The following is a 26,515-nucleotide window of genomic DNA, read 5'->3' on the forward strand; positions in this document are numbered from 1 at the left end:
CAGGCTGGTGGCAAATAGGAAGTAGGACTTGCAAAACAGTCCCCCTCTGAAGCATGATGCAAACCATTTAAATAACAGAGTTCTGGGGCCTCTGGGTGGTTCAGTCAATTAAGCATCCTTTTTTTGTTTTTTTCTTTTGAGAGAGACAGAGCACAAGCAGGGGTGGAGCAGAGAGACAGGGAGAAAGAGAATCCCCAGCAGGCTCCACGCTGTCAGTGCAGAGCCTGATGTGGGGCTGGAACTCACGAACAATGAGATCATGACCTAAGCCAGAGCCAAAACCGAGAGTCGGATGCTTAACTGACTGAGCCACCTTGGCGCCCCAACCTAACCCTACTCTTCATTTCGGCTCAGGTCGTGATCTCACATTTCATGAAATCGAGCCCCACGTCTGGCCCTGTGCTGACAGCAGGGAGACTGCTTGGGATTCTCTCTCTCCCTGTCCCTTTCCCCTTCCCCTGCGCTTGCTCATGCACGCTCTCAAAATAAATAATAAGTGTTCATTCGTCTCAAAAATGCTGTCTGAGGACGTGGGCAAATCATGTGGGGGAATTCAAAGGTGAGTACGACACGGACTTCAAGGACCTTACAAACCAGGAGGGGAAGTAGAGTCCTGGATTGTAACTGTCCCAAGAGCAACACAAAGACAGCTGGAAACCAAATCAAGAGGAAATTGCCTCCAGATGGGGGATCACGAAATGCTTCATGGGAAAGAGGACCTGAAAAACACCACCCAAAAGCCCTGGTCCTCAAGCTTGAGTATGTGTCAGAACCCGCTGGAAGACGACTTAACTCTGTGGGTCCCCACCCCAGAGTTTCTGATTCATCAAGTCTGTTGTAAAGCTCCCAAATTTATACTTCTGTTAAGTCCCCAGCCAAGGCTGACATCGCTGGTCCGGGGACGGGTCTTTGGAGAACCTTTGCCCAAGTGAACATAGGGAATTGGGCCAACAGAGAGGGGACCCTATGCATCACATGAAGAGGAAGCCATGTATGTAAAGGCATGTGGTTAGAAAAGCAAGGCTATATCCCGGTTGAGGAGAGAACATAAGAAACATGAGTATACACAATAGAATCAGACACAACATTTGTAAATTAATTACCCAATCAACTCCAGTCAGCTGAGAGCCATTGAACTACAAGAGTTACCAAGCATAAGGCAATGACCAAAGTGAGCCTGGCTTCCATGTGGCCTGAATCTTTCCTCCTGAATTTTCTATCCTTCAGCCGTCCTGTCTTACCAGGTCCGCCTGCTCTCTAAACCAAAACAATCCAATTAGTACCAACCACTCAGCCACAGTGTGCATTACTGATCCCTTTCCTCTAAACAAAAAGGAATTTAAAAATCCTTTTAGTTTAGAAGGAAAACTTTAAATTCATTCTATGAGACAAGCATTACCCTGATACCAAAACCAGATAAAGACACCACTAAACAAGAGAACAACAGGCCAATATCCCTGATGAACATAGACGCAAAACTCTTCAAAGATACACTAGCAATCCGATTCCAATAACACATTAAGGAAATCACTCACCATGATCAGATGGGATTTCTTCCTGGGATGCAAGGGTGGTTCAGTATTCACAAATCAATGTGATACATCAAGTCAATAAGAAAAAGGAGAGGATCCGTATGGCCATTTCAATAGACTCAGAAAGGGCATTTGATAAAGTATAATAACTATTCATGATAAAAACCCTCAACAAAGTAGGTTTAGAGGGAATATATCTCAACATATTAAAGGCCATCTATGAAAAACCCACAGCTAACATCATCCTTAATGGGGGAAAACTGAGAGCATTTCCCCTAAGGGCAGAAATAAGACAAGGATGTCCACTCTCACCACTGTTATTCAACACAGTACTGGAAGTCCTGGCCACAGCAGACAGACAACAAAAAGAAATAAGATGCACCCAAATTGATAAGGAAGAAGTCAAACCCTCATTATTTGCAGATCACATTTGCCATTTGCAATGACGTGGATGGACCTCGAAAGTATCGTGTTGAGTGAAATCAGCTGGCCAGAGAAAGACAGATAACTTATGACTTCATTCATATGTGGAAGAAACAAAGGAGCAAAGGAGAAAGAGAGAGAGAGAGAGAGACAAATGAAGAAACAATTCTTAATTATATAGAATAAACTGATGATTACCAGAGGGGAGGTGGGTGGGGGGTAAAGTAGGTGATGGGGATTAAGGAGGGCACTTGTGATGAGTCCCCGATGATGTATGGAAGTGCTGAATCACTGTATTGTACACCTGCTACAAATATTACACTGGATGTTAAACTAACTGGAAATAAAATTTAAAACTTAAAAAAATAGACAGATAAAACAATAAATAAAAATCCCTTTAGTTTTGCCAAAGCACGTTTGGGAATTTTTAAAAAGAATTTTAACAAGTAAATGAAAATTATAAAAGTCAAGAAACAGAGGCACCTGGGTGGCTTAGTCAGTTAAGCATCCAACTCTTGATTGTGGCTCAGGTCTTGATCTCACAGTTCATGAGTTGGAGTTCTGCACCAGGCTCAGTGCTGACGGCGTGGAGCCTGCTTGGGATTCTCTCTCTCTCTCTCTCTCTCTCTCTCTCTCTCTCTCTCTCTCTGCCCCTCCCCCACTCATGGTCTCTCTCTCTCTCTCTCTCTCTCTCAAAATAAATAAACTTAAAAAGTAAAGAAATAGAGGCATCCACATGCACACAGTTCTCATGTCAACCAAAAAAAAAAAAAAAAAAAAAAGCCCAAACAAAGATCGGTTTGACTGATGCAGCTTGACAATGGCTTGCAAGGTGTTTGAGCTGAATTATGCCTAACAAAGACATGTTGAAGATAGGGTCTTTACGGAGGTAATGAAGTTAAAATGAGGTCATCAGTGTGGGCTTTAATCCAATACGTCTGGTGCCCTGCTCTTAAGGAAGTGAGCATAATGGAGGAGGAGAGGCAACATTTTAATAGACATCCCGTGTGGACCAGAAACAGCAACTTTTTCTGTGAATCCCCACCCCGAAGTCCTTAGTTTTAGCTCTTTTTCTCTCTTTAGCAACTTATTCTCCTACCTTCCTTAAACTCCCCTTCTACTTCAAGAGGAAGGAGCCACCAATGTATTGACGTTCCTCTCAAAGTCCAAAAAGCTATTCAGTTGGGTCTTCCTGCCCGTGAGAGGAGAAGGATCATCCTCCCCACTGGTGGCCATCAGTTCTGGTGGCAACGGAAATGGTGGAGCAGGAGAGGCGAGACCACCTCAGAGCAGGGTGGGTGTAGGGGAGGTGGGTTGCGTGGCCCAGGATGGAGACAGGAGGTTGAAAGGAGAGACCCAGCAACGGGACCCATCACCTCACGACTGACTCAGGCTTACATCTCATTCTTGCTTGTTGAAAAGACAAACCATGTAAGTACTTACAGTAAATTCAGTTTGCCATCTTCCTTCAGAAGAGAAGTGTCCTAATTTCCACCACATGCCGAGAACAGCTGGGTGCTCCCTCACTGCTCCCTAATTACTGATTAGCACACACAATGGCCTAATCGCTCCTCCATACTTGGGGGTAATTTTGATTATTGCCTTATCAGACTCGGAGAGGGTTTCCTGGGCTTTGTTTACCCAATATACCTCACCCTCCAGTCAGGAAGACACACTCTAGTCACAGCAAGAGAACCACAGTAAATGCCTATCCCAAGGGACGGCCATAAGCTTTATAACAATCCTGGTGCTATCAGAATGCAACCACTCTCTGGAGAAATCGCTGTGTGTGCCCGTATTCCAATAAAGGGAACATTAGTAAACGGCATAGATGTACCCTTGTTCTCTAGTTTAAACACATTTTTTAAATGTTTATTTATTTTTGAGAGAGACAGAGACAAAGTGAGCAGGGGAGGGGCAGAGAGAGAGGGAGACACAGAATCCAAAGCAGGCTGCAGGCCCCAGGCTCTGAGCTGTCAGCATAGAGCCCGATGCGGGGCTTGAACTCACAAACTATGAGATCATGACCTAAGCCGAAGTCAGATGCTCAACCAACTGAGCCACCCAGGTGCTCCCTTTGTTCTCTCGTTTAAACGGAAACATGCAAAGGTGGTTCAGGAAAAAATATGCCCCGACTGAACAAGGTTTTTGAAAAGTACAGTGTGCCTTGCCCCATTGTCAGAAACTACTCTGTCCTCCCCCCTTACAGAGACCCCTCCGTGGCCAGACAACAAATGAGGAATGGGCAGCGTCTTTGTCAAGGTTCTCCAGAGAAACAGAAAGAGTGATAGATATTTGCATGCATGTTTACATATCTCTATGGAGATTTACCATGAGGAATTGACTCATGTGTTTATGAAGGCTGAGAAGTCCCATGAGTTGCTGTCTGTAAGCTGGACCCTTTGGAAAGCCAGTGGCATAACTCCAGCCCGAGTCCGAAGTCCTGAGAAGCCAGGGAGTCAGTAGTGTAAACTCTAGTGGAAGAGCAGGGTAAGAGCAGTACCCCAGCTGAAGCATGCAGGCAGGAATTGGACAGGAGAGGATTCCTCCTTCCTCATCTGTCGTTCTTTTTAGAACAACAGATGTGCCAACCCATCCCCGGGAGAGCCATCCTGAGTCCACGGATTCAACTGCTAATGCCATCCAGAAACACCCTCATGGACACACCCAGAAATAATGTCTAATGTGGGCTCCACGTCACGATCAAGTTGACACATGAAATTAACCATTACAGGCAACATAGCTTCCCATGTGGGACTCCCCAGTACCCTGGTAGGTGTCCCAAGAGGGATCCTTCAATCTATGTATAAAATAGGAATCAAACAAATGGTACAATGATTACAGGGCTTTCGGTAAGTCTCTACAGGTTATAGGGATTTGTAATCTGTATGTAAATCCACTAAAATTATTTCTAAGTGATTGAGTGATTCTGACCTAAAACAGCACTTGCCCTTCCAAACTCAAAGAGCAGAGCAGTATTTTTGAGAGAATAGGGGGAGAGGTTATTTTACAAGTTAAACGTGGGGCTCCTCGAGGTGGATCACACACTATCAGTGCATTTTCTCTCCTGAAACTGAGCGGTGTAGCCGAATGAACATGTCCTCAGGGGATTTAGCACGGCAGCAAGCATGAAATCACCTAATCCCAGCCCTGCTGGCATATTCTCCTAGGATGCGTCCTTAATCCTGTGGCATCAGAGTGACTGGTATGAGCCTGGGTGGACTTTCAGATGTCTTCCCCGGCTTCAGATTTATATGTGCATGTGTTAACTGTGTAAACACAGAGCCTGACTAGAGGTCTCCCCAGGATAAGCTGTTCCTCAGACCCCCCCCCCCCCCGCCCCCAGTCCAAGGAGGCCACTGCATGGCACCTGCTTTCTCAGTGCCTCCCATCTCACCTGTGTCTCCCAAGCACTGCGCTGGTCTTGTTGACACTCCTGCCACTAACAATTATGCAGCAAGTTTCGTCAGAAGCACTGTACACGCGTTCTCTTGCTTCATGAAACGATACCTGTCAGTCGTACTAATAGCTCCCACGTGAGGGAGGTATCCTCACTTCCCAGATGCAAAAGTTGCAACTCGCTGACAGAGGTCACAGAGCCAGGAAGTTATGATGTAGCATTTGTTCCCAGGTTCCTTCACGGCCAAAATCCAAATAACCACTACGCTATACTGCCTCCCAAGCATTAGCAAAACGAGCAACCCTCCTCAATCCTTCACTGCTTTAGAGAACAGCCTTCATAAGTCTAGCGGGGAGACCGGCCTTTAAGCCCGAGACATAACACACGTCACCTTCTTTCTTGTACTTGCAATCACGTGTATAGTTACTCAAAGGAAAAATACCTAAACATTATGAGTTTGAGCCACATTTTCAATGGGGTTCAGCCTCAGGCCATGGCCACTACTGAAAGCACATTCGTTGATTCATTCTTTACTCAGTCAACACTGAGTACACACTGTCTGAGGCATTCAGGATGCAATAAAAAATAAGTAAGAGGCCACTGGAATCCAACTAGGTAAGTCCTGTGGGTAAGGAAATGGGATGTGTCAGGCCAGTGGCCAAACCCAGTGCAGAGGAGGTGAGGAAGCCACATCCCACCCAGGAGGGCAGAGTTCTGCATTCCCTCAGTGTTGGCTGTTACCACATGGTTACATGAGTTACCCAATTTCCCCAGGAAGATATATTTGTTCTTCTCCATTAGTTGACGAGAAGTAAAGACCTGTTATGCATTCTCAGTGCTTTGGCTGAGACTTTTTGTTGACCTGGGAAAAGTTTCCATATGATAAATATTGGGCTAAACAGAATCAGAAGGCCATTTGGGGGAAATTGGTGGAAGATCAGAAGCCAGTTTTCAAGTTCTTGCCTCAGCAGTGAGGAGTATATCCATCCATTCCTCAAGCTCTCAGAATGCCTCTAAAACCTGGTCTGGTGCTAGGGCCTAAACAGTGCCCAGATCATGCAAACCACAGCTCATAAGGATGAGAACACCAACGTGGAAAGCATGCAAATAGCAAACTCCCACGTATTTATGAAAATATGGCTAAAACCTAGGCGAATGGTAAGAGATTTAAAAATATCCATATAAGAGGCAGAATTTGTTTGGGAAATTTATGCCACGACCCACATTTTCACCTAGGTCTTATTAGGGAGCCCAATAGGACACTATGGCAAACACAGTTTTTGGAATTTGTCAAGAAAAGACTCCAGTGGTGGAATTCTCTCTTAGAGCCAGGGAAGGGTTTTAAGTCAGCTTTTTTTTTTTTTTTTTTTTTTTTTTGAATCAAGGTTACGTTTTTCTGAGATTTAAGCCAGGTTCCAATTGTGCAGTAACTTCTTGTGAGAGCCTAGAACCATGAAGGTGATGGGGGTCCTTCAAGGCCCCAACAGTGTTGGCTGAGCACCGTGCCAGACACGTGACGTAGAATAGCTCACGTAACCCTCAAGCATACTCCAACCAGGAGATATTATTCCCATTTTACAGAAGAGAAAACTTGAGATTCCAAAAAGTTGTAACTTACCCAGATCACATAGCTCATAAGCAGCGGGGCTCGATTCGTACCCAAATACGCGAAATTCTAGAAGACGGTCTCCTGAAGTCAGTAAGCTGCTAGAATAAAGTGCTACACGGGAGCCATCTTGGAGAAGCCTCTTTGAGCTATAAGGTACCACATTTTTCCTGAGCTCAGAATTGCCTGGATTGCAGTGTTTAACACGATGCAGCTGCAGACCTTGGCCTAAAGTGAATGAGGCTGAAGAGCCACCCTTTCCAAAGGAGCTTCACCTGCATGTCACCCAGGTGTGCACCTGACAGCGGTTTCCTTCTGTATTTAAAGCCACCTCACGGGGCAAGGGGAGCTCTAGTTCGTGGGAAACTAAGTACAGGTCTCGCAGCCAGTGGGGGCTCCTGATGGCATCATGTGGCTGCTGCAGCCCCTCTTGCTCTGTGTTCCCTTGTCTCTTGCTGTGCGTGGCCAGCAGAAGCCCCAGGTACCAGATTATCCCGGTGAACTCCATTGTGGGCTCCAAAGCCTTCGGTTTGCCATAAACCCGAGCCCCGGGAAAGCGACTCCTGCACTCATAGCCTGGGGTAAGTTGGACAACTCCCCCGGCTTCGGGGCTTAACGCTCTCACCCTCCTAACACTTTCCCCCTTTGGTGACCTCTGCAGGTACTCCTACAGATCAAACCCCCTAAAATGTAACTTCTCTTCTGAATCCGAGCCCCCTCTTGTCCCTCTCTCTTTTCGCTGCTGCCCCTCAGGGTCCAATGGGCAAAGTTGGCGGTCCTTTCCCCGTCCTGGTGAGTGTGGAGACTGACCACCTATGCTTTTTGCTCCCCTTCACCCCCCAGACAATCGCGGGCTGCCACACAGGCTGCAGAACAACTCCGGCTGCGGTACCTGGGTAAGGGGGAGCCCGGGGGGCTCCGTGCTGTTAGAAGCGTCTTACAGCAGCTGCTATGTCACCGAGTGGGTGAGCACCACCCAATCCCCAGGAACGTCGAGGCCCCCCACCCCAGCATCCAGGGTGACTCCCCAGGCCTCCCACTACGTCATGATAGTCGGAGTTGAAGGCACAGATGCGGCTGGGCGCAGGGTTACCAACACCAAGGTGCTCAGGTGTCCTAGGAATCCCCCAGGTAAGGGCTGGAAACTCTCGGGTTCTCGGTGGTGCTGAGCTGCCTGGAATGTGTTCTTGGGCCTCTTCTACCAGCTCTGTGCAGCGATAGTGACCCCTGCCACTCCTGAAGGACTCCCCTCCAGCTGCCCTGCGCACGCAGCCCTTAGGATAACCGCCACTAGAGCAACTATTCAGCACGAGGCCCTGTGGAGAGTGCTTCGCTGTCCCCTCCCTTGTCCTAACCGGTGCCTTACACGCTATCTATCGCTGCCCCCAGCAGCAAGCTTGGCCAAGGGCCCCTCCCAGTGGGTGCCGGGGCTGGGATTCAAACCAGAATTAGCCCAGAACCTGGAGCTCCTCAACATTGAGCCGCTTCAGGAGAAAACTGAAGCTACCAAGGACACCTGGCAGATGCCTTCCAGGAGCAACTGTGCCCTGAAAATAGAACTCCACCATTTCAGCTGGAGGCAACTGGATCATTCAGCTGGGGAATTAGCAGGAAATGTGACTCGTACTAGGCTTCGGTGAATCTTGCCTTGTCCTCTCCGAGCCCTCCCTCAAAGTCCTAGTGGATTCCAACCTGTAGTCCCCTCTTCTACCCCACCTTGTACCCAAAATGTAATCCAGAGGGATAGCACTGATGAAAATGCAGGATCCCGGTCCCTGTACCAGCCCTACGGTGCCAGAACCTGCATTTCAGAACAATCCCCTGGTAATTCCTAGCTCTCAAAGATGGAGTAGCATCTCAGCAGAACGGAAGGAAGGATATCTTGCTTGAAGCAAAGCATAAAGGGCCCCACTGCACCTACAGGTCTTGCTGGGACTCTCTTCTTTCAAAATGTACTAGTTTCAGGGGACTCTTCCCAGGGGACTTAATATTGACTTAACTTCCTGAAATGTAATTGCTAGTATGTAATATGGATCCACCCTGATCATCGGGGCATCTGTGGGAATTTTGATACTTAGTTGTTCTTAAGTTGCATATTATTGATTTAGAGACCGCATAAACGGGGTAGGGGCAGAGAGGGGAGAGAGAATTCCAAGCAGGTCCCATGCTAGCACAGCTCAGAGCCTCATGTGAGATTCGAACTTCCAAACCAGGAGATCATGAACTGAGCTGAAATAAAGAGTCATCCAGGTGCCCCAAATTTTGATACTTTGTAATTATCTTTTTTTTTTTTTTCCTCGAAAGACCAAGCTTTGGTATCGAGCTTAAGTCCCTCTCCTCTTCAAAACGTAGCACTAGAAGCTCCAAACGCTGAATTGTGTGACTCTGTCCCAAAGTGGGACAGGCTACCATGTGCTTCTTCACCCATCACTCAGGAAGACTGCAATAAGCTTGGTTGCTGCTACAAATCAGAGGCAAATTCCTGTTACTATGGAAACACAGGTGAGTTCTTGCATCTCTGAAACCGGTTAAAATCTGGATTACTCGCAACTAAACCCAGAGAAGGGTGATCTTCCCTCCCCCTTACCCCCACCAGAAAACCAATGTTTAAAGATGACCAGAAGTTGAATGTATAAGCTATGAACGCATCCTAGAATACTTGACCCTATGCGCTCACTTCCTACAGCCTTCCCTTGCCAATTCTCCTAGAAACCAAAATATTCAATGAGCTCCAGAAGCAAAAAAGCCAGTTGACAGAAATTGAAGATTATGAGCCACCTTGGGAATAAATAGGTTAAGTGTCCACAGAGCCTCCTCTCAAGACTCCCTGTGTGTCCCAAATCCTACTCTAAGGTTTTCTAATGCAAAACACGTACAGGCAGCCCTCTATTCTAAGCTCTGAATACTGACTGATAGGTATAATAGTACTTTGTCTCATTGTACGGAGGAAGCTAGAGTTAGGAGGTTACATGCTTTGCCTCGAGTTGCTCAAGTAGTGGAGGCAACATTCAAACCCAGGGGCTCCTGAGGATGCTCATTCAGTGCTTTAATTAGGCTCAGACACCTGAACATGCAGCAAGGTCGCTAGCTGGGACTGGCAGCTTCCTGGGGAGGAGGGATCAAAAGTAGCTAAATGTCTAGCTGGCTCAATACCGGGAGGGAGGACCTGCTTTCAGCACAGCAACTCTGATTTCTCAGTGACCTCACGCTGTACCCAAGACGGCCACTTCTCCATCGCCGTGTCTCGGAACGTGACCTCACCCCCACTGCTCTTAAATTCTCTGCGCTTGGCCTTCGGGAAGGACCACGAATGTAACCCTGTGAAAGCAACACGTGCCTTTGCCCTGTTCTTTTTTCCATTTAATTCCTGTGGCACCACGAGATGGGTAAGAACAGCTGAGTTTTGGCCCTGTTCCTAACTCAAAGTCAGAAATGTCCTAGTGACAGGGCAGGAGTGGTGGAGTCTCTTAGCCAGGAAGGATACAGCTGACCACCTCTTGGTCCGGAGGATGGTCTCTAGGACAGAAGAAATGCCTCATGGCTGAGAAAGCAGAAAACTTCCCTGGGTGTTCAGCTAAGATCCTAATTGTGCCTGAGCACTTCTACCGAGCCACACATGAGGACAAGTAACAGGTTCTTCTTGCCACACTGCCCTGGGAAGCAAGCAGGGAAATTGGCTGACCTTGGTGGTCATGTTCCTGGCTGCCTCATCGGAGTGCTCAAAGCCCTATTCTCTTATGCTGAGCTAAGTGAGGTGAGAAGGTCCCAGGTCAGTTAATCCACCTGCTGTTGCCTCTGCTCAAGGGGAAGAAAATGCAGCCTATGATGGGGTAGTCTTGCTGACTGCTAAATCAGAGCAAATTCTGAGTGAAAGGGCACCTGGCTAGCAGGAATGGCCACACTTCTTTGCCCATACTTCTAGGTCACGGGAGACCAGGCAGTATATGAAAATGAGCTGGTGGCAGCTAGAGATGTGAGAACTTGGAGCCATGGTTCTATTACCCGTGACAGTATCTTCAGGTAAAGGTCTGAGTTAACCTCACCCTGCTGGACCAGAATGACTTCCCTTCCATAAAACAGGATTCTAGGGTAAAGCCCTGAATCCACAGAACCTCTGGTCATGACCAGAGACCCATCTACTGCCTTGGCTGTCTGATCTTACTGACCATATCGGATCAGATCTCCCTGCATCGTTGCCACTGACTTCATTTAAGCCTCCAACTCCCCCGGACTCCTATTTCACTGACCGGGATTTCCTTGTGTTCATTTTGGCCTTCTCCCTTCTGCCTGCACAGTCCACCCTGGAGCAAAAAGAATCCCTTAACACCTTAGATAAGATTTTACACTCAAAGCTTCCTCCTTGTCCTGACATAGCTTAAACTTGATATGAAGGTAATTTGTAGGACCTTGCATGAAACACTGCCTACTTCCCAGTCTTAACCCATCTTCTGTGAAATGCCATCTCTCTCTCCCTGTTTCCAACCCTGGACTGTGGTCTCAGGAGACTAGAAGGACCAACTCTATCTAGCCTCTGTTCTCTGCTGTTTCTCTCCCTCCTCTTACCTCTGTTACTACTTATCTTCCTTCATAGCCACTCCCTGCAGGATCTTCCCTAACTACCTTCTCTACAAAAGGCACGTGTTTCTCACAGTATCACGTCTAGGTCTTGCCTGGTTCTTAGATCTCCAACGCTCAAACACTGATCCTGTCTAGGTCTTAGTCTCCCCAGCTAAGATCTAGTTCCCACAAGCTCTGAAACCATACCCATCCTGTTGACAAACTTGTCCCATGCCTAGCGTATGATGGTTCCTAAAAACCTTTAAAACCTGAAAGGTGGGGGCCCATCCTATCACCCACGAGAGCTAACAAAGATCATGTTTTTCCATAGGCTTCGAGTTAGCTGCAGCTACTCTGTAAGGAGCAATGCCTTCCCGCTTAGCGTTCAGGTGTTTACCATGCCACCACCCCATCTGAAAACCCAGCATGGACCCCTCACTCTGGAACTCAAGATTGCCAAAGGTGAGACCCTCCTGGCTAGCCTAAAGTCTTAAAGCCTTATTACTTCTCTTGGCATTAGGAGACCAACTTGTTTGGGGCACCTGGGTGGTTCAGTTGGTTAAGCATCGAAATCTTGGTTTTGGCTCAGGTCATGATCTCCTGGTTTGCAGCCCCCTGCATCAGGCTCCAGGCTGATGGCCCCAACCATGCTTGGGATTCTCTCTTCCCTTTCTGCCCCACCTCCCACTTGTGTACTTGCTCTGTCTAGCTCTTTCGCTCTCAAAATAAATACTAAAAATATTTAAATAGACCAAATTGGTAACAAGATACTTGCTAGAGGTGCTCATATGGGCGATGGTCTGTCTCAGGCCATCTAGAGAGTTCTAGCTCTGTCCTTAGTGCTCCAACCCACTTTGGCCTCTTGCAGATAAGCACTATGGCTCCTACTACACTATTGGTGACTACCCAGTGGTAAAGTTACTTCGGGATCCCATTTATGTGGAGGTCTCTATCCGCCACAGAACAGACCCCTCCCTGGGGCTGCTCCTCCATAACTGTTGGGCCACACCCGGCAAGAACTCCCAGAGTTTGTCCCAGTGGCCCATTCTGGTGAAAGGGTAAGTGGCTTCTCCGTGTACCTGTGCTGGGGTCCCCCATGGAAGCCCATCCTGACTGCTGAATATCTTTGCTTAGATGCCCCTACGTTGGAGACAACTATCAAACCCAGCTGATCCCTGTCCAGAAGGCCCTGGATACACCATTTCCATCTTACTACAAGCGCTTCAGTATTTTCACCTTCAGCTTTGTGGACACCATGGCAAAGTGGGCACTCAGGGGACCGGTATGATGTGTATTCTGCCCTGTGTGTTCCTCAGCAGGGCTCCGAATGCCCCCTCCCCAACCGCCAACTTGGAATCCTTTCCACATCCCACCAGTCCTTGGCCAAGGCTGCCCTTTGATTTTGGCTTGTTGGTACTTCCTCAAAGTGATCACTGATCCCAATGACACAAGTGTCATCTGCCCTCTAGACTCTAGTTCTTCAGTGCTATTGTGATATTAGCTTGGGGTGTCCAGATTTGCTGTTAAGTTTCTTTCAACCTCTTCCCGGGGAGGTAAGTTTTAGGACTTCTGATGTGGTTCTCCTCCATGATCTCCATTCTGTTGGCTCCCAGGTGTATCTGCACTGTAATGTATCCATCTGCCAGCCTGCTGGGACCTCCTCCTGTAGGATAACCTGTCCTGTTGCCAGGCGTGAGTATCCACACTGTCTATACTGGAGGACAAACTCGAAATAATCTGGAGTCCCACGGCTAACCTCTTTTGCCCTGTGGGCAAATGATTCCAAGTGAAGATTGATTTTTCTTAATGAGGCTGCTTCAAGTATTTTGAGGCAATAGAACAGACAAGCAGCTTCCTAGAATTCCAAGCCTGTTAAATAGGAGCTATCAATCCTCCAGTAACTCTCAGTCTTTGCTTTTTCCATATACATTATGATTAAGCCAGGAATCAAACTGGCTCATGACCTACATATGGCTCAGTCTAACAAAACCCTTGTTATCCAGCTAGTTCACAAATCTAGATGTTTACCCCTGCTTGAAGGCAGGTCTGGCAACATGACCTGAAGATTTATAGGTGGCATATGATTGCCGACAGAGTATCTACTTGAGTTGGTCAGAGCCAATACTCTTGTTACATGTCTGTATTCCTACCTGGTCCACTAACTTTTACCTGTCTAGCCCCTGAATTACTTGGGATTCGTGAGCACCTTCTGGCAAAAATATATTCCTGGTAATGTAATGAGAGTCATGAAATACTGCATTAAATACTTAGGATCTAACTTGAAAAATATTCTGTATACTCCTAAAGAAACTAAAACTTAGATGGACTTTTCCAAAGTCCTATAACTGGTAATAGAAATGGGATTCATTGGGGCGCCTGGGTGGCGCAGTCGGTTAAGCGTCCGACTTCAGCCAGGTCACGATCTCACGGTCCGTGAGTTCGAGCCCCGCGTCAGGCTCTGGGCTGGTGGCTCGGAGCCTGGAGCCTGTTTCTGATTCTGTGTCTCCCTCTCTCTCTGTCCCTCCTCCGTTCATGCTCTGTCTCTCTCTGTCCCCCAAAAAATAAAAATAAACGTTGAAAAAAAAGAAATGGGATTCATGGGGCACCTGGGTGGTGCAGTCGGTTAAGCGTCCGACTTCAGCCAGGTCACGATCTCACGGTCCGTGAGTTCGAGCCCCGCGTCAGGCTCTGGGCTGATGGCTCGGAGCCTGGAGCCTGTTTCCGATTCTGTGTCTCCCTCTCTCTCTGCCCCACCCCCGTTCATGCTCTGTCTCTCTCTCTGTCCCAAAAATAAATAAATGTTGAAAAAAATTTAAAAAAAAAAAAAAAAGAAATGGGATTCATAAGCTACCAGTTACCTTTGTAGCTTAGGAAAGGGTGTTGGTATTAACAGGTTACTGTCCAAATGACTCTTCTAGAGGAGGATGGCAGTTTGGGGAAAGGCTAATATCCTAATCTCTATTACCAAATTCTGGTGAAACTGAGGTAGCAGTGTTAATATAAACTCAGACAAGACTTTATATCTAACACCTTAAGGAGGTTCTGTGTTTTCCTTATTGTTTTAAGTTAATTTACTTTGAGAGAGTGAGAGCAGGGGGCAGAGAAAGGACAAGCAAGATCCCAAGCAGGCTCTGCACTGTCAGGGCTGAACCTGATGTGGGGCTCGAACTTCGTGAGATCATGACCTGAGCTGAAATCAAGAGTCAGATGCCTAACCAACTGAGCCACGTAGGTACCCCAATGTTGTTTCTGTTTTAAAAATTTTTTTTTCAACGTTTATTTATTTTTTGGGGGGGACAGAGAGACAGAGCATGAACGGGGGAGGGGCAGAGAGAGAGGGAGACACAGAATCCGAAACAGGCTCCAGGCTCTGAGCCATCAGCCCAGAGCCTGACGCGGGGCTCGAACTCACGGACCGTGAGATCGTGACCTGGCTGAAGTCGGACGCTTAACCGACTGCGCCACCCAGGCGCCCCGTGTTGTTTCTGTTTTTAACAAGGTTTTCTGAAGGCATGGAATGGAGCTGTACATATTGAGGGACTTAACTCTCCAACTCCCACCCCCTCCGTGTGCAAAAGAGTCTGACTAATCCCTAGCTGTCTTCTCTCCAACAGGAAGAAGACGCTCTGACCTCCATCTTCACAGCAGTACTGCGAGCATCTCTAGCAAGGGTCCCATGATTCTACTCCAAGCCACTATGGACTCTGCAGAGAAGCTCCACAAAAACTCAAGTGAGTGGGAAGAGACCTAACTAGCTATTTGAAGCCTCATACCTGAACCACTAGTCAAACGAAAGCTACTTCCTCATCCCCACTTCTTATCCCGTGCTAATATGACCAGTGTGAATCTCCAGTTGACCAGCTTGGTTTTGCTAAAGAGCATGCGTATTTTTCAGGCTATGGTATCACTTGGTTTTGGCATCCGCTAACTTCCTTGTCCATCCTACAGGTTCTCCTATAGACTCCCAAGCTCTGTGGATGGCAGGCCTTTCTGGGACCCTAATCTTTGGATTCTTGTTAGTGTCCTACTTGGCTATCAGGAAACGGAGGTGAATTATTCCAGTTGTGTTAATAAAACTAGATTGCATTACCAGCCTGTGCCCAGCCTCTCATTCGAAAGGTAAAGCACTATTGTAAATAAAGTCCTCTATCTGCTCTGGGCATCTCCTCTCTCCAGCGTGGGGCATTATTTTGCATGACTGTAGAAGAAAAACAATGATACCCTAGGTTTTGACTCCAGCCAGCCTTTCCAGCTTCCAAATAGAATAACGTTGCAGTAGACTCATAGTTGGATGACCACCTAAGCAGTGGATACAAGAACTAAACACATCAGATATAGCAGAGATGGTTTCAAGCTCAAGAGGGGGTGTAGAAAAAAACTCTTCCAAAAGACCAAACTAAGGCAGAACTAATCTAGACCTAGTGTGAAATCTTCTAGACCTCAAGTTCTCTGAAAGAAGGCTGCTAAAAAAACCATAATAGGCCCTACCCCCAGAGTTTAAGTGGGTCTGGGCTGAGGCTTAAGAATTTACACTTCTAACCACTTCTCAAGTGACCCTGATATTATTCTAATCATCCCACACTGAAATCCAGTGTCTATTAACAGTGACTAAAAGGAAGCATCTGATCATGGGTTTGTCAACCGCAAGTAGTTTGATCAGAAGAAGCTTAGTTTTGAGCCAGAACCAGTCTTAAGACTAACAGAAAAGCATGGTGACTTCTCCAGGGAAATAAACATCCTGCTCCAAGGACTCCCTAGGACTGTTGGCCATAATCTGGCAGTCTCTAATCTCTCCAGGGGGGATTTCTGAAATTAATCCTGGTTAACAAAGTTTCCCCGTTTGTCTTCAGGGAGTAACTTCTAGATTGCTTTATATTTCGGCAAAGTAAAAGGCATTAAACTTGGTACTGAAATACCCGCTTTGTAGGCAAGTCAACCTCACTTCAAACTGCTAAGCAGACTGTATATTTCCTTATTCAACCAACAGGGACACTACATGCTTACGTGACAGGAACTATCCTAGATGCCTGATAACACGCTTGAGCCTCACGAAAACATGAGGTAGCACGCACCCACCGTGCTTTGTAAACTCCTACTCCAAATGAGGACCAAGGCAACACAACTTGAACTGGGAGGGCAGAAACATGAATTTGGAATTAGGGATGCCTGTTTTAGTCTGAGATCTAGTGTCATTTCAGATATTCTGCTTTTAACTCCATCTCCTACTAAAAACCCTCTGCTCCCCCATAGGACTAATTTCCAGTGGCACATAGATTCAGCTTGACAAGGTTTTCTAAAGCTTGCCTGTTGGCCTGATGCTTGCTTGGGGGATGTGGCTAAAATAGATGCCTAGAGAAAAGGGCCGGGAGTACCGACTACCTTCTGTGCTAAAGGGGAAGGGCAATGGTCTTGGATTGCAGTGGAGATGGCAGTTAACTTGTTCACTAAGTAGAACTGTAGTTGACCTGGGAAACCATGAATAGATGTAATTTAGTTTAACCATGAATAGATGTAATGCATCCAAATCCTATCACTTCTGTAAAACCTAATTTAAGCTCTAGTTTTACATCCATGTATATTTATAGTACACCTTAATTTGCAGGTTAAACATTAGCCAGAAGTACCATTATTTAGGTCTTAGAATGTTTACATACCCAAATAGGTATGTAAATAGGTTCACATAGCCAAATTGTTCCAAACATTAAGTTTCTGATTATCGAAATACACTAGCGGTTTCTAAATTTCATTAAATTTCTTAGCCCTACTTTGTGGGACTATAGCCACATTTGGCTAGGAGCTGCTCAAGCTAGGAGCTACAGCATGACTAGAGTCCACTAAATTCAAACACGTATTGGAGATCCACGATGTGACAGGCATTCTACAACAACCAGGAAACCAAGCAACAACCACCAGGAAAGATGCCCCATCAACAAGGATGGACAAATGTTGGATGGTAAGTGAGGGGAAAAGTCAAGAAAAGACAGGCAGGGAGAACGGGATTCCAAAGTCCCATCCTGCTCTCTCCGTGATAAAACCAAGGGGATATGAGTTCCAGGCTTATCCCACTAAAACAAAGCAGGTATGTGGGGTTCTGTAAATGAAACTAATTTGCTTATTTCAAGTATTTGGATTTACGAGAGGAGAGTCTTCTAGTAGAGCACCTGGAATGTAGGTTATCTACTCAGTATTGATGTTACTACCCTCCCTCAAAAAAAAAAAAAAACCAAAAAACATCTATGCTAATTCTAGATCCAACCAAAGAGAAAATCCTGGTGCTTAAGCTTTGACCTAGAACCTGCCAGATTCTCTCTAGCAGGGCTTCTCAGACTGATTGTCCTTAGCCTCCAAAGGAAGCTAAACACGATTTCCTAAATAGAGTTGACCATGGAAACTCTTCAGAGAATCTTCCAGGAGTAGTGATCAACACTACTGTAGATCTAGGGTGTTTCTGCTTTCCTAACCATGGAATCCTTATTGGAATTTGGCCTGCTCAACAGGGAGAAAGGAATATTGCAGGGAGAAATTACAACGTGCCTCTGAAGTGAAAAGCCCCTGGCCAAAACTACCTAGCTTAAAGTTAAATCACTGCTCTGAAGTGAAATATCACCTGGGAACTTTAAGTGGAGTAGCTTATTAATGCATAGTCTCTTCACTAAATTAGAAACTTCATTATCCACAGTGGAATCATTTTTTTAATGTTTTATTTTTGAGAACGAGAGAGAGACAGAGCATGAGCAGAGGAGGGGGAGAGAGAGAGGGAGGGAGACACAGAATCCGAAGCAGGCTCCAGGCTCTGAGCTGTCAGCACAGAGCCCAATGCGGGGCTCAAACTCACGAACCGTGAGATCATGACCTGAGCCGAAGTCGGACGCTTAACCGACTGAGCCACCCAGGCACCCCCACCGTGGGATCATTATTAAACATTCTTAAACCTCTACTACTTTGGTGTTTGTCTCATTCTAAGTAGGCTTTTTCTGGTAACTTCTCATGAACTTAGATTGCCACCCAAGCCTCTTCCCTACCTTCACCATAGCTTCCAAATTTAATGACACTGATTTCTAGGTAACAACTTTTACCCATGGATTAAAGGATTGTTCAAATCTAGTCAGAATAATGTAATTTGCCCTTATATACTTTAGGGTTTTCCTGGATAAAATCAGTGCTGATTGTTAATTCCTCTGTGTGGCTATCATTAACTTATCTTGCAGGGTAGTCACGTAATCACATAGCCCTTCTAGGGGCTCGCCCAGGCCTGCTGCACAGCTGCCAGCCTAAGATTTCCCTGTGATGTCTTCCCTTTCTCAGGGGATAACTCCTAGGTCATATTTGAGTTTGTTACCTAGCGCGGGCAGCATATTGAGAAAGAATGATGTATAAGACAAACTCTAAGAACTTAGATGCCTGACACTATCTTTCTCCCTGCCCATCCCCAAACTGGCTCTTGACCGTTCGCTAGGTACCAAAGTATAGATGTGCAGTGGCCTATACTCTACTTTGAAGGTATCGCTCTATTGGCTTCTATGTTTGTGTTGTAACCTGTTATTCTGACTTCTGATCTTTTGCAAAGTGTCCTACCTTGGGCTATTCCATATGCTTTAGAACTTACAATATTCTCTATCACCATTCTAAGTCTTCTCTGGTCTTCTGTGATTAGTTGATGGAAATTTTTTAATCTATAGAGTACACAGCTTTTAAGTCAAGGAAAAATTCTCATTTCTGATTTATTCCCTTCCATCTTGTCTCCATCCCCTCGCTTCATTTCCAGATGAAATGTTCTGAAATTGCCTCTCCATTTCCTTGATTTGTCTTGAGTTTTGGCACATGATTTGAGCCTTATAGAGATCTCGTATATTCTGACTTTTCAAATACAAGTTTGTTTATCCTGCATGGTCTGCTGAGATCTTTTTTCTTGATAGTATGTTTTCAAATATGAATCCTGTCTATTCACATGGTACAAAAGCCAACCGGAGGCTCTGTGTGACTGAAGATGATGAAGTTCAAACACTGGACCAAAAATTACTAGTGTTCAGGTTTCTTTTCCATTTATGTGTCTATTGTTCAAAGTAATATTGAAAGAGTTTAAAACACCAGATTCTGCTTTCCAGGGTGTCTAACGTCCCTAAATTCCAAGAATCCCAGGTCAATCTGCTCACTGTCAGGATGGGAAAAAGCAGATCTCCTAGTCCTATCACAAAAAGATAAGATTTTTAACAACTCCTACTTCTTTTTCTAACTCACCGAGTCCCAACACATACAACAAAGCATATAAGGTGTACCAATGTTGTAGAAAGTTTGCTGAATATTTCTATCTAACTACCACCTTGGTAAAAGATTAAAAAAAAAAAAAAAGCATCCTTAGAAAGTTCCTTCATTTTTATTCCCAGTCAACACTTCTTCAGGTGATAACTATTCTAGCACCAGAGATTAGTTTTACTTGTTCTTGAACTTCATATAAACGGAATCCTATACAGTCTTCGGTGTTTAGACTCTTTGATCTAGTGTCTGAGACCTATACTGCAAGTTGGAATAGTTTTTATGTACTACATTACATAAAAGTATCAGCTTGGGGCACCTGGGTGGCTCAGAGGGCTAAGCGTCCGACTCTTGGTTTCAAGCTTGGTTTTCACGATCTCATGGTTTGGTGAGTTCAAGCCCCTCATCAGGCTCTACAGGGCAGAGCCTACTTGGGGATTCTCCATCTCACTCTCTCTGGCCCTCCCCCTCATGCACTGTCTCTTTCAAAATAAATAAACTTCAAAAAATACATCAGTTTATTCTTTCTCTTATTGGTGGGCATTTGAGTTGTTTCCAGTTTGGGGTTACTAGTAACAAACTTTCAGTAAACACTGGTACCCTAGGAAGGAGGCTGGTTCCAACAGTGTTAGGCAATCTCCTCCTACCTGAACCAAACTGGTCCTATGACGACAGAACACAGTAAAAGTGACAGTGTGACTGAGCATAGGTTACAAAAGACAGTGCAGCTTCTGCCTGGTCTCTGGAGAAGCCAGCTGTCATGCCACACAGTAAGGGAGCGGAAGTGGCCCTCCCAGCCAACAGCCCTGGGAGTGCCTCCTTGGAAGTGAGTCCTCCAGCCCCGTCCACATCTGCTTGCAACCTTCTAAAAGCCCATGACCTAGCCCCACCACCTGAGCCGATTCTGAATACCTGCTCTACCACAACCATGAGAAATGAAGGATTATTGCTCTTAAAAGGCACTACGTTTTGGGGTGACATCTTAAGGCACAATAAGTAACTAATAAATACTTAAGGGGTTTTTTTTGTTTGTGTGGAGATGTCTCCTCTTGAATGAGAAAGAATTGCTCAGTGTATACTTCATCAGCAACCGTCAAACTGTTTTCCAAAGTATTTCTATTTTTATACTCACATAGCTATTAGCTGTGTAAAAGAGTTCCAATTAATCTAAATCCCGTTAGTATAGAAACCTATCTTCAGAGGGAAGATCTGCTTTGATCCAGGGTCAGCCTCTCCTCCTTAGAGTATACCTAGAGGTATACTACAGGGGCCCACAGAGGACATAGACCGCTAGATCCCCAGTGTTAGCAAGCTCGGGGATTCTTGCTGCCGGTCTAATCAGCCCACAAGCAAGGGAGCTTTCAAATAAGCCAACGAAATATCTAAAGATTCATAAAACCCATAAAATTGAAAGACAAAAAAATTAACGTTTTCACAGTCAGCAAGGATTGAGATCTGTTTGTCATCAACCACTTAGGGATCTACGAAGGGGTAAGACTCCTTCATTCTGTCACTTTCCAGGGAAATAGAATTTCACTTTAGGACAAATCTAAGAAAAACCCAAAGTAGTTGGCAGATGACTGGAAACGGCATCTTGACTTGAGCCCTATGTCTTGAAATTACTGGTTTGGATCTTCATGTTCAACTAAATAAACTCCCTTTTGTATTAGGAATTGAAATTAGAGCAATCTATTTCAACAACCAACACAGAACTTACATGGTCTGAGAACGGGAGAAAAGGTAGAAAACCAGAAGTTGAACCTGATATCACAGTGGACATTCTGGAGGAAACCTATTCTTTTTAGTAGAAATTGTTGGTTCCTGCCACCCTCACCTTCACCCAAAATATTCACACCAGGATACTAGCTACATGACTGTTTGTAAAACATTTAACCTTGTCAATCTCCACTTTCTCACATCTGAAATAAGGACTAAATTATTTCTATCTTTCTGACTTTAAATCCTTGGCTCTTGGAATATCCTGAATCTCCTTTAGTCATTTTCATTGGTTTTGATTCCCGGCTATCGCTGGGAAATTCTACTTTCTTAATTCCTGGCTCAGGATTTTCATGCAGTGAGCTGGCAATGTGCTTTTGTCCTACGCCATCGCACATTTCTGCCTTCTGAGAGCTAAAGCCTTGCTGTTTTTCAATAAAAGTCTGAGCAAGCCTTACTGCGATGGCCACAGGCCTGGGGGGAGCAGAAATAAGGAGATTCTGCCACTTACCAACCTCTTCTCTTCCCACTTCTCCCAAGAAGTACTGTTCTTTCGGTCTTGCTGACATGGAACTGAAGACAATGACCAAGAGAAATAAGTCACCTTCCCCAGCCCCCTCAATAGCTAAGTTAGGTGGTAAGAAATGGCCAAACCCAGTGAAGCGTCTTGAATAAAGCAGTTGGGAGGGGAGAAAGTAAGGGGCAAAGGGCTGACAGTACAAAGATTTATGGTGGTAGGAGCACCTGGGTGGCTCAATCAGTTGAGCACCTGACTTCAGCTTGGGTCATGGTCTCACAGTTCGTGGGTTCGAGCCCTGTATCCGGCTCTGTGCTGACAGTGCAAGCCTGCTTGGGACTCTCTCTCTCCCCCACTCTGTCTGACCCTCCCTGACTTGCACTTTCTCTCTCTCCCATTCTCTAAATAAATAAATAAATAAATAAATAAATAAAGATTTATGGCGGTAAAATAAAGAACAGGCTTCAATGATATTGGACAAAATGAACTCTACCCACCAAGTTTTGACCAATCTCAACATTGGAGTAAGGGGCTGGATTATAAGAACTACCTTCATGTTTACAAGATGTTCTTCCTATGTGCCGCCTGTCTGATCAATTATCCCTTCATCAGGCTCTCTCAGGATGTTGACTGTATTTTGCACGGGTCAAAAGTATCTGAGTTTAGTTTTCAAAGAAGCGTCTTCTCTTACCCTCATAATTATTCAGCCTTATTGGGTTCTGCAGGCTAAATACTAGGGGTGTTGGCAGGGAGAGGACAGAGGAGGAGACCAGCACCATCCTAAAGAGAGAAACCCATTGTCCACCAGCCACTATTTCCTCAAAATGGCAAAGGCTGCCCCAAGGAAGTGCCCGGAGACTGACAAAGAGGTTGCTGGGAAGTGTCGTTTCTGGTGCCAGTAGTCTTCACAGCTGGTGGTGCTACCCACACTCATCAAAGTCAGACTTTCATCCTAAAAATTCCCTTGTCCTTGTCCAGGACAAAGGGCCTGGCACACACCTGGAGCTCACAGAACATTTGCTGAATGAATCACACCAAACTATGACATAATTTGACCAGATTTAAAGGAGCCTAGAAAATTCCCAGAGAATGGCTGAATTTATCTGGAACATACTTTCTGGATAAATTTCTATTTGTTAGAAATTTACATTTTATATTCCAACCAGGAACATATGAGCGTCCCGTTTCTCCATATCCTCACCACACTTGTTATCTGTCTTTTTGTCTTATCACTACAAGGTAACATTTATAAACTATTTTTAAATTAAAAAAAAGTATAAAGACAATGAAAAGGCCCATAATCCTACCAATAAAAATACTAAAGGGTATGATCAAAAAGAATCCAAACCATATTGAAAAGCCAGATGAAAAGACAAGAACAGCCAGGGCACCCGGGTGGCTCAGTCAGTTAAGCGTCAGACTTTGGCTCAGGTCGTGATCTCACGGGTTGTGAGTTGGAGCCCCATGTTGGGCTCTGTGCTGACCGCTCAGAGCCTGGAGCCTGCTTCGGATTCTGTGTCTCCCTCTCTCTCTGCCTCTCCCCTGCTCGCTCTCTCTCTCTCTCTCTCCCCCTTTCTCAAAAATAAATAAACATTAAAAAAATATTTTTTTAAAGAAAAGAAAAGAACTCCCACCCCTCACCCCCAGTTGCTCTTCCTGAAAGCAACTGTCTTCAATGGCGTCTTACAGGTCAGTCCAGAAACAAGCGTCATGTGCGCACGTGTTTTGGTTTACACAAAAGTGACAACCCACTTCCTGCCCTCCTGTGCGCAGTGTCACATTTACTCCTCCCTATGGTAGGTGTTATCTGCCTCTTGTCCAGAAGGCCTGTAGCCTCCAAAAAATAAGGACACGGGAAGACCAGCATGCCCAGCAGGAGTCCCGAAGGGCAAAGTAATCTGTTCCCTCCAGGTCTTTCCACGGGCCTAGGAAAGCTCTGTGCATAGAGGAAAGCCAGCATACAAGACCACTTTTATTTGACCATGGTGTGAAGAAGCAGTGTGTGTGTTGGCTTTTTTGCCCAGTGCTCCAAAAAGTAAATCCCGGGCCTTGGGAAGGTGGAAGCCACGGTCAATGGTGCTTTTAGGCACCTGTATCATATTCTACATCAGGCCATTAGGCCGGGCTCCATGCTCTTGATAACACTTTGCACATTACCTTCCCTGTCTCCTTCCAATGGTTTATACCTGCGAGCGTGCAGTTTCTGGCATTTGCTGTTACCCAGGAAGCTACAGAGACAAGTGATGGGAAAGTACTCGTAAGTAAGTCCGTTCATAATGAAGGCCTAGGAAGAAGCCCTCTGTCAAAGTCACATTTAAATTCGATGAGTCAACCCTTTTCGCAATTACCCAGCAGCCAAGCTTAATATAATCTATGGGAGCGGCCTCCATAAGATGACACCGAAGCCCTGAGACACCTCCGGGGTGACTCGGTGCCCTTGGTTTGGGGCCAACTGACTTAATGTTCTGTGTTGCCTGTGAATGAGTCCTTCCCCTCATTTCACCCTGATGGCTACATTACAATTCCCTAAATTCTCTTTTTGCCTTTTTTTTTTTTTTTAATCTCTGGTACCTCAGGAACCTTCTTCTTCTGGCCACAAAAGAAAAATACAATATGGAAATCTGAGTGACTGAAACATGGTAGCACAATGGAAGGGCTTCCCCGGCTGAGGCCTGATGAAAACTACACCAGAATAGATTCATGACAAAGTGGACAGAGCACAAAACAGTGTTATTTCAATATTAGGAGTGCAATAACTATTTACTTCATGTTCACGATGCACTGGGTGAGATTAAAAACAAAATGAGATGCAGAATTAATCATGAGTCTACCCTGATGAACTTATCCAAGTGCAAGGTTATTCTATGAAACAGATGGCATTGAAAGGAAAATATTAATTTGTGCATTTTAACCCCTGAAATAAATGTTTAGAAAGCATAAAGTAATCATTACCATTTTTTAGCACATACAATATGCCAAACACTGTGTAAGCAATCTCCATGGATTATTTTATGTAATGCTCACAATGACCTATGAAGTAGGCAATATTATCAACATCTTAAGAAAAGAGAAAGAGGGGCACCTGGGTGACTCAGTCAGTTGAGTGTCCAACTTCAGCTCAGGAAGGCTGAACCCACCCCTGCTTTAGCAGGTGGCCTCTTCGTTCTAAGAGGAATCCCATCTCCCTTTATTCACAGCTGGTTGTGGAGTGAATATGTGACCACACTTGGTTCTGTGACTGGAGAATTCCTCCTGGGGGAACTTGGAGAAATCTCACTCCTAAGAGAGAGCTAGAAGGGATACCCTCTTCTTGCAGGGAATTGTGGGTACGGCTGTGCCACCTAGTGTGGCTGCAGCCTGTGGGCTTGGTCTCTACATTCAAAGGCTGTACCTAAGAGGACAGAGTAAAGGCAGAGAAAACTACTTGCATTCCTGAGGACATCCTTGAGCCGTGCAATCAACCTATCTCTGGACTTGTACTTCTATGTGGTAGTAAATGTCCTTTCTGGTTAAGATCAACACCCCCTGCAATATACCACAGCTGTTAAATATAGACACAGAGGCAAAAGCAGAAAAATGTGCTGAATATAGTTTTCTGCCATCCTGCAGAAGATTAGATCATCACAGGAAAGCAAACTCTTACTTAGGTACTCAAAGGGCTCTTTTGAGTTTATCATGGGAGGTTGCATAACACTGTTTCTGGTTTCCCACCCACCTGGTCTTTTCTTGGTGAGAATGAGGGACCCATTCCTTCATAGAAGCCAAAGTAAAATTCATTGCTCCAAGAGATTCTCTTAAACACTCTTTGTCTCGGGGCACCTGGGAGGCTCAGTCCGTCAAGCATCTGGACTCTCGGTTTCAGCTCATGATCTCCCAGTTTGTGAGTTCAAGCCCTGCACTGACAGTGCAGAACCTGCTTGGGATTCTCTCTCTCCCTCTCTCTCTGCCCTTCCCCTGCTTGTGCGCGCGCGCTCTCTCTCTCTCTCTCTCTCTCTCTCTCTAAAAAATTCAAAAAAAAATACTCTATCTTTCAGGCACTGTGTGAGGTAAGATTTGAGGATCAGAATTCACAGTCTAAAGAATAACTGCCTGAGGTAAGTGAAATACAGAGAGAGAGCCAAGGAAGGGTCTTGGCTGTGGCCATGTGTAGGGACCACATGTAAGGGCTTAAAAACCTGGGGGTTATATTGGCGTATTATTGGGGTAGGAGGGACAGAGAGAGAAATGGGGGCTTAGAAGGAGAGAAAGGGAGACATTCCCAGCAGAAGAAAAAGCATGAACAAAGTCAGGGAGAGGTGAGAAACAGCTGGATGTGTCTAACAGGTACCAAAGCACATGATAAAGCTATCGATCTGCAAACACTGTGAAAATGGTTCTAGAATGGACAAACGCATCAAGAGAACCAAGAAGAGAGCTGAAAGAAAACCAATTCTATCAGTGAATTTTGTATATGGAAAAGGTAGCATTTCCAACTTTTCACTCTATCTCTGTATTGTTTGAATTCTTTACAA

At 45.5% G+C, this 26,515-nt stretch overlaps 1 protein-coding gene across 1 annotated transcript; it reads left to right on the forward strand.

The window, feature by feature from the left end:
• Positions 1 to 7,335: 7,335 nt before the first annotated feature.
• On the forward strand, positions 7,336 to 15,609 carry ZP4 (zona pellucida glycoprotein 4). The gene is made up of 11 exons (XM_047826042.1): positions 7,336 to 7,542; positions 7,805 to 8,092; positions 9,266 to 9,463; positions 10,160 to 10,347; positions 10,884 to 10,981; positions 11,850 to 11,980; positions 12,387 to 12,576; positions 12,653 to 12,800; positions 13,132 to 13,210; positions 15,133 to 15,249; positions 15,467 to 15,609. Exons 1-11 carry the CDS (start codon positions 7,371 to 7,373, stop codon positions 15,568 to 15,570), a joined length of 1,713 nt encoding a protein of 570 aa, XP_047681998.1. The 5' UTR covers positions 7,336 to 7,370; the 3' UTR covers positions 15,571 to 15,609.
• The last annotated feature ends 10,906 nt before the right edge of the window (positions 15,610 to 26,515 follow it).

Source organism: Prionailurus viverrinus, chromosome D2 (genome assembly GCF_022837055.1).
Source record: "Prionailurus viverrinus isolate Anna chromosome D2, UM_Priviv_1.0, whole genome shotgun sequence".
In the NCBI taxonomy this organism is placed as follows: domain Eukaryota; kingdom Metazoa; phylum Chordata; class Mammalia; order Carnivora; family Felidae; genus Prionailurus; species Prionailurus viverrinus.

Coding starts and splice junctions, on each gene's coding strand:
- ZP4 (XM_047826042.1), top strand. CDS start 7,371: ATGTGGCTGCTGCAGCCCCTCTTGCTCTGTGTTCCCTTGTCTCTTGCT. Junction 8,093..9,265: donor GTGTCCTAGGAATCCCCCAG/GTAAGGGCTGGA, acceptor TTTCCTCGAAAG/ACCAAGCTTTGGTATCGAGC. Junction 9,464..10,159: donor CTGTTACTATGGAAACACAG/GTGAGTTCTTGC, acceptor CTGATTTCTCAG/TGACCTCACGCTGTACCCAA.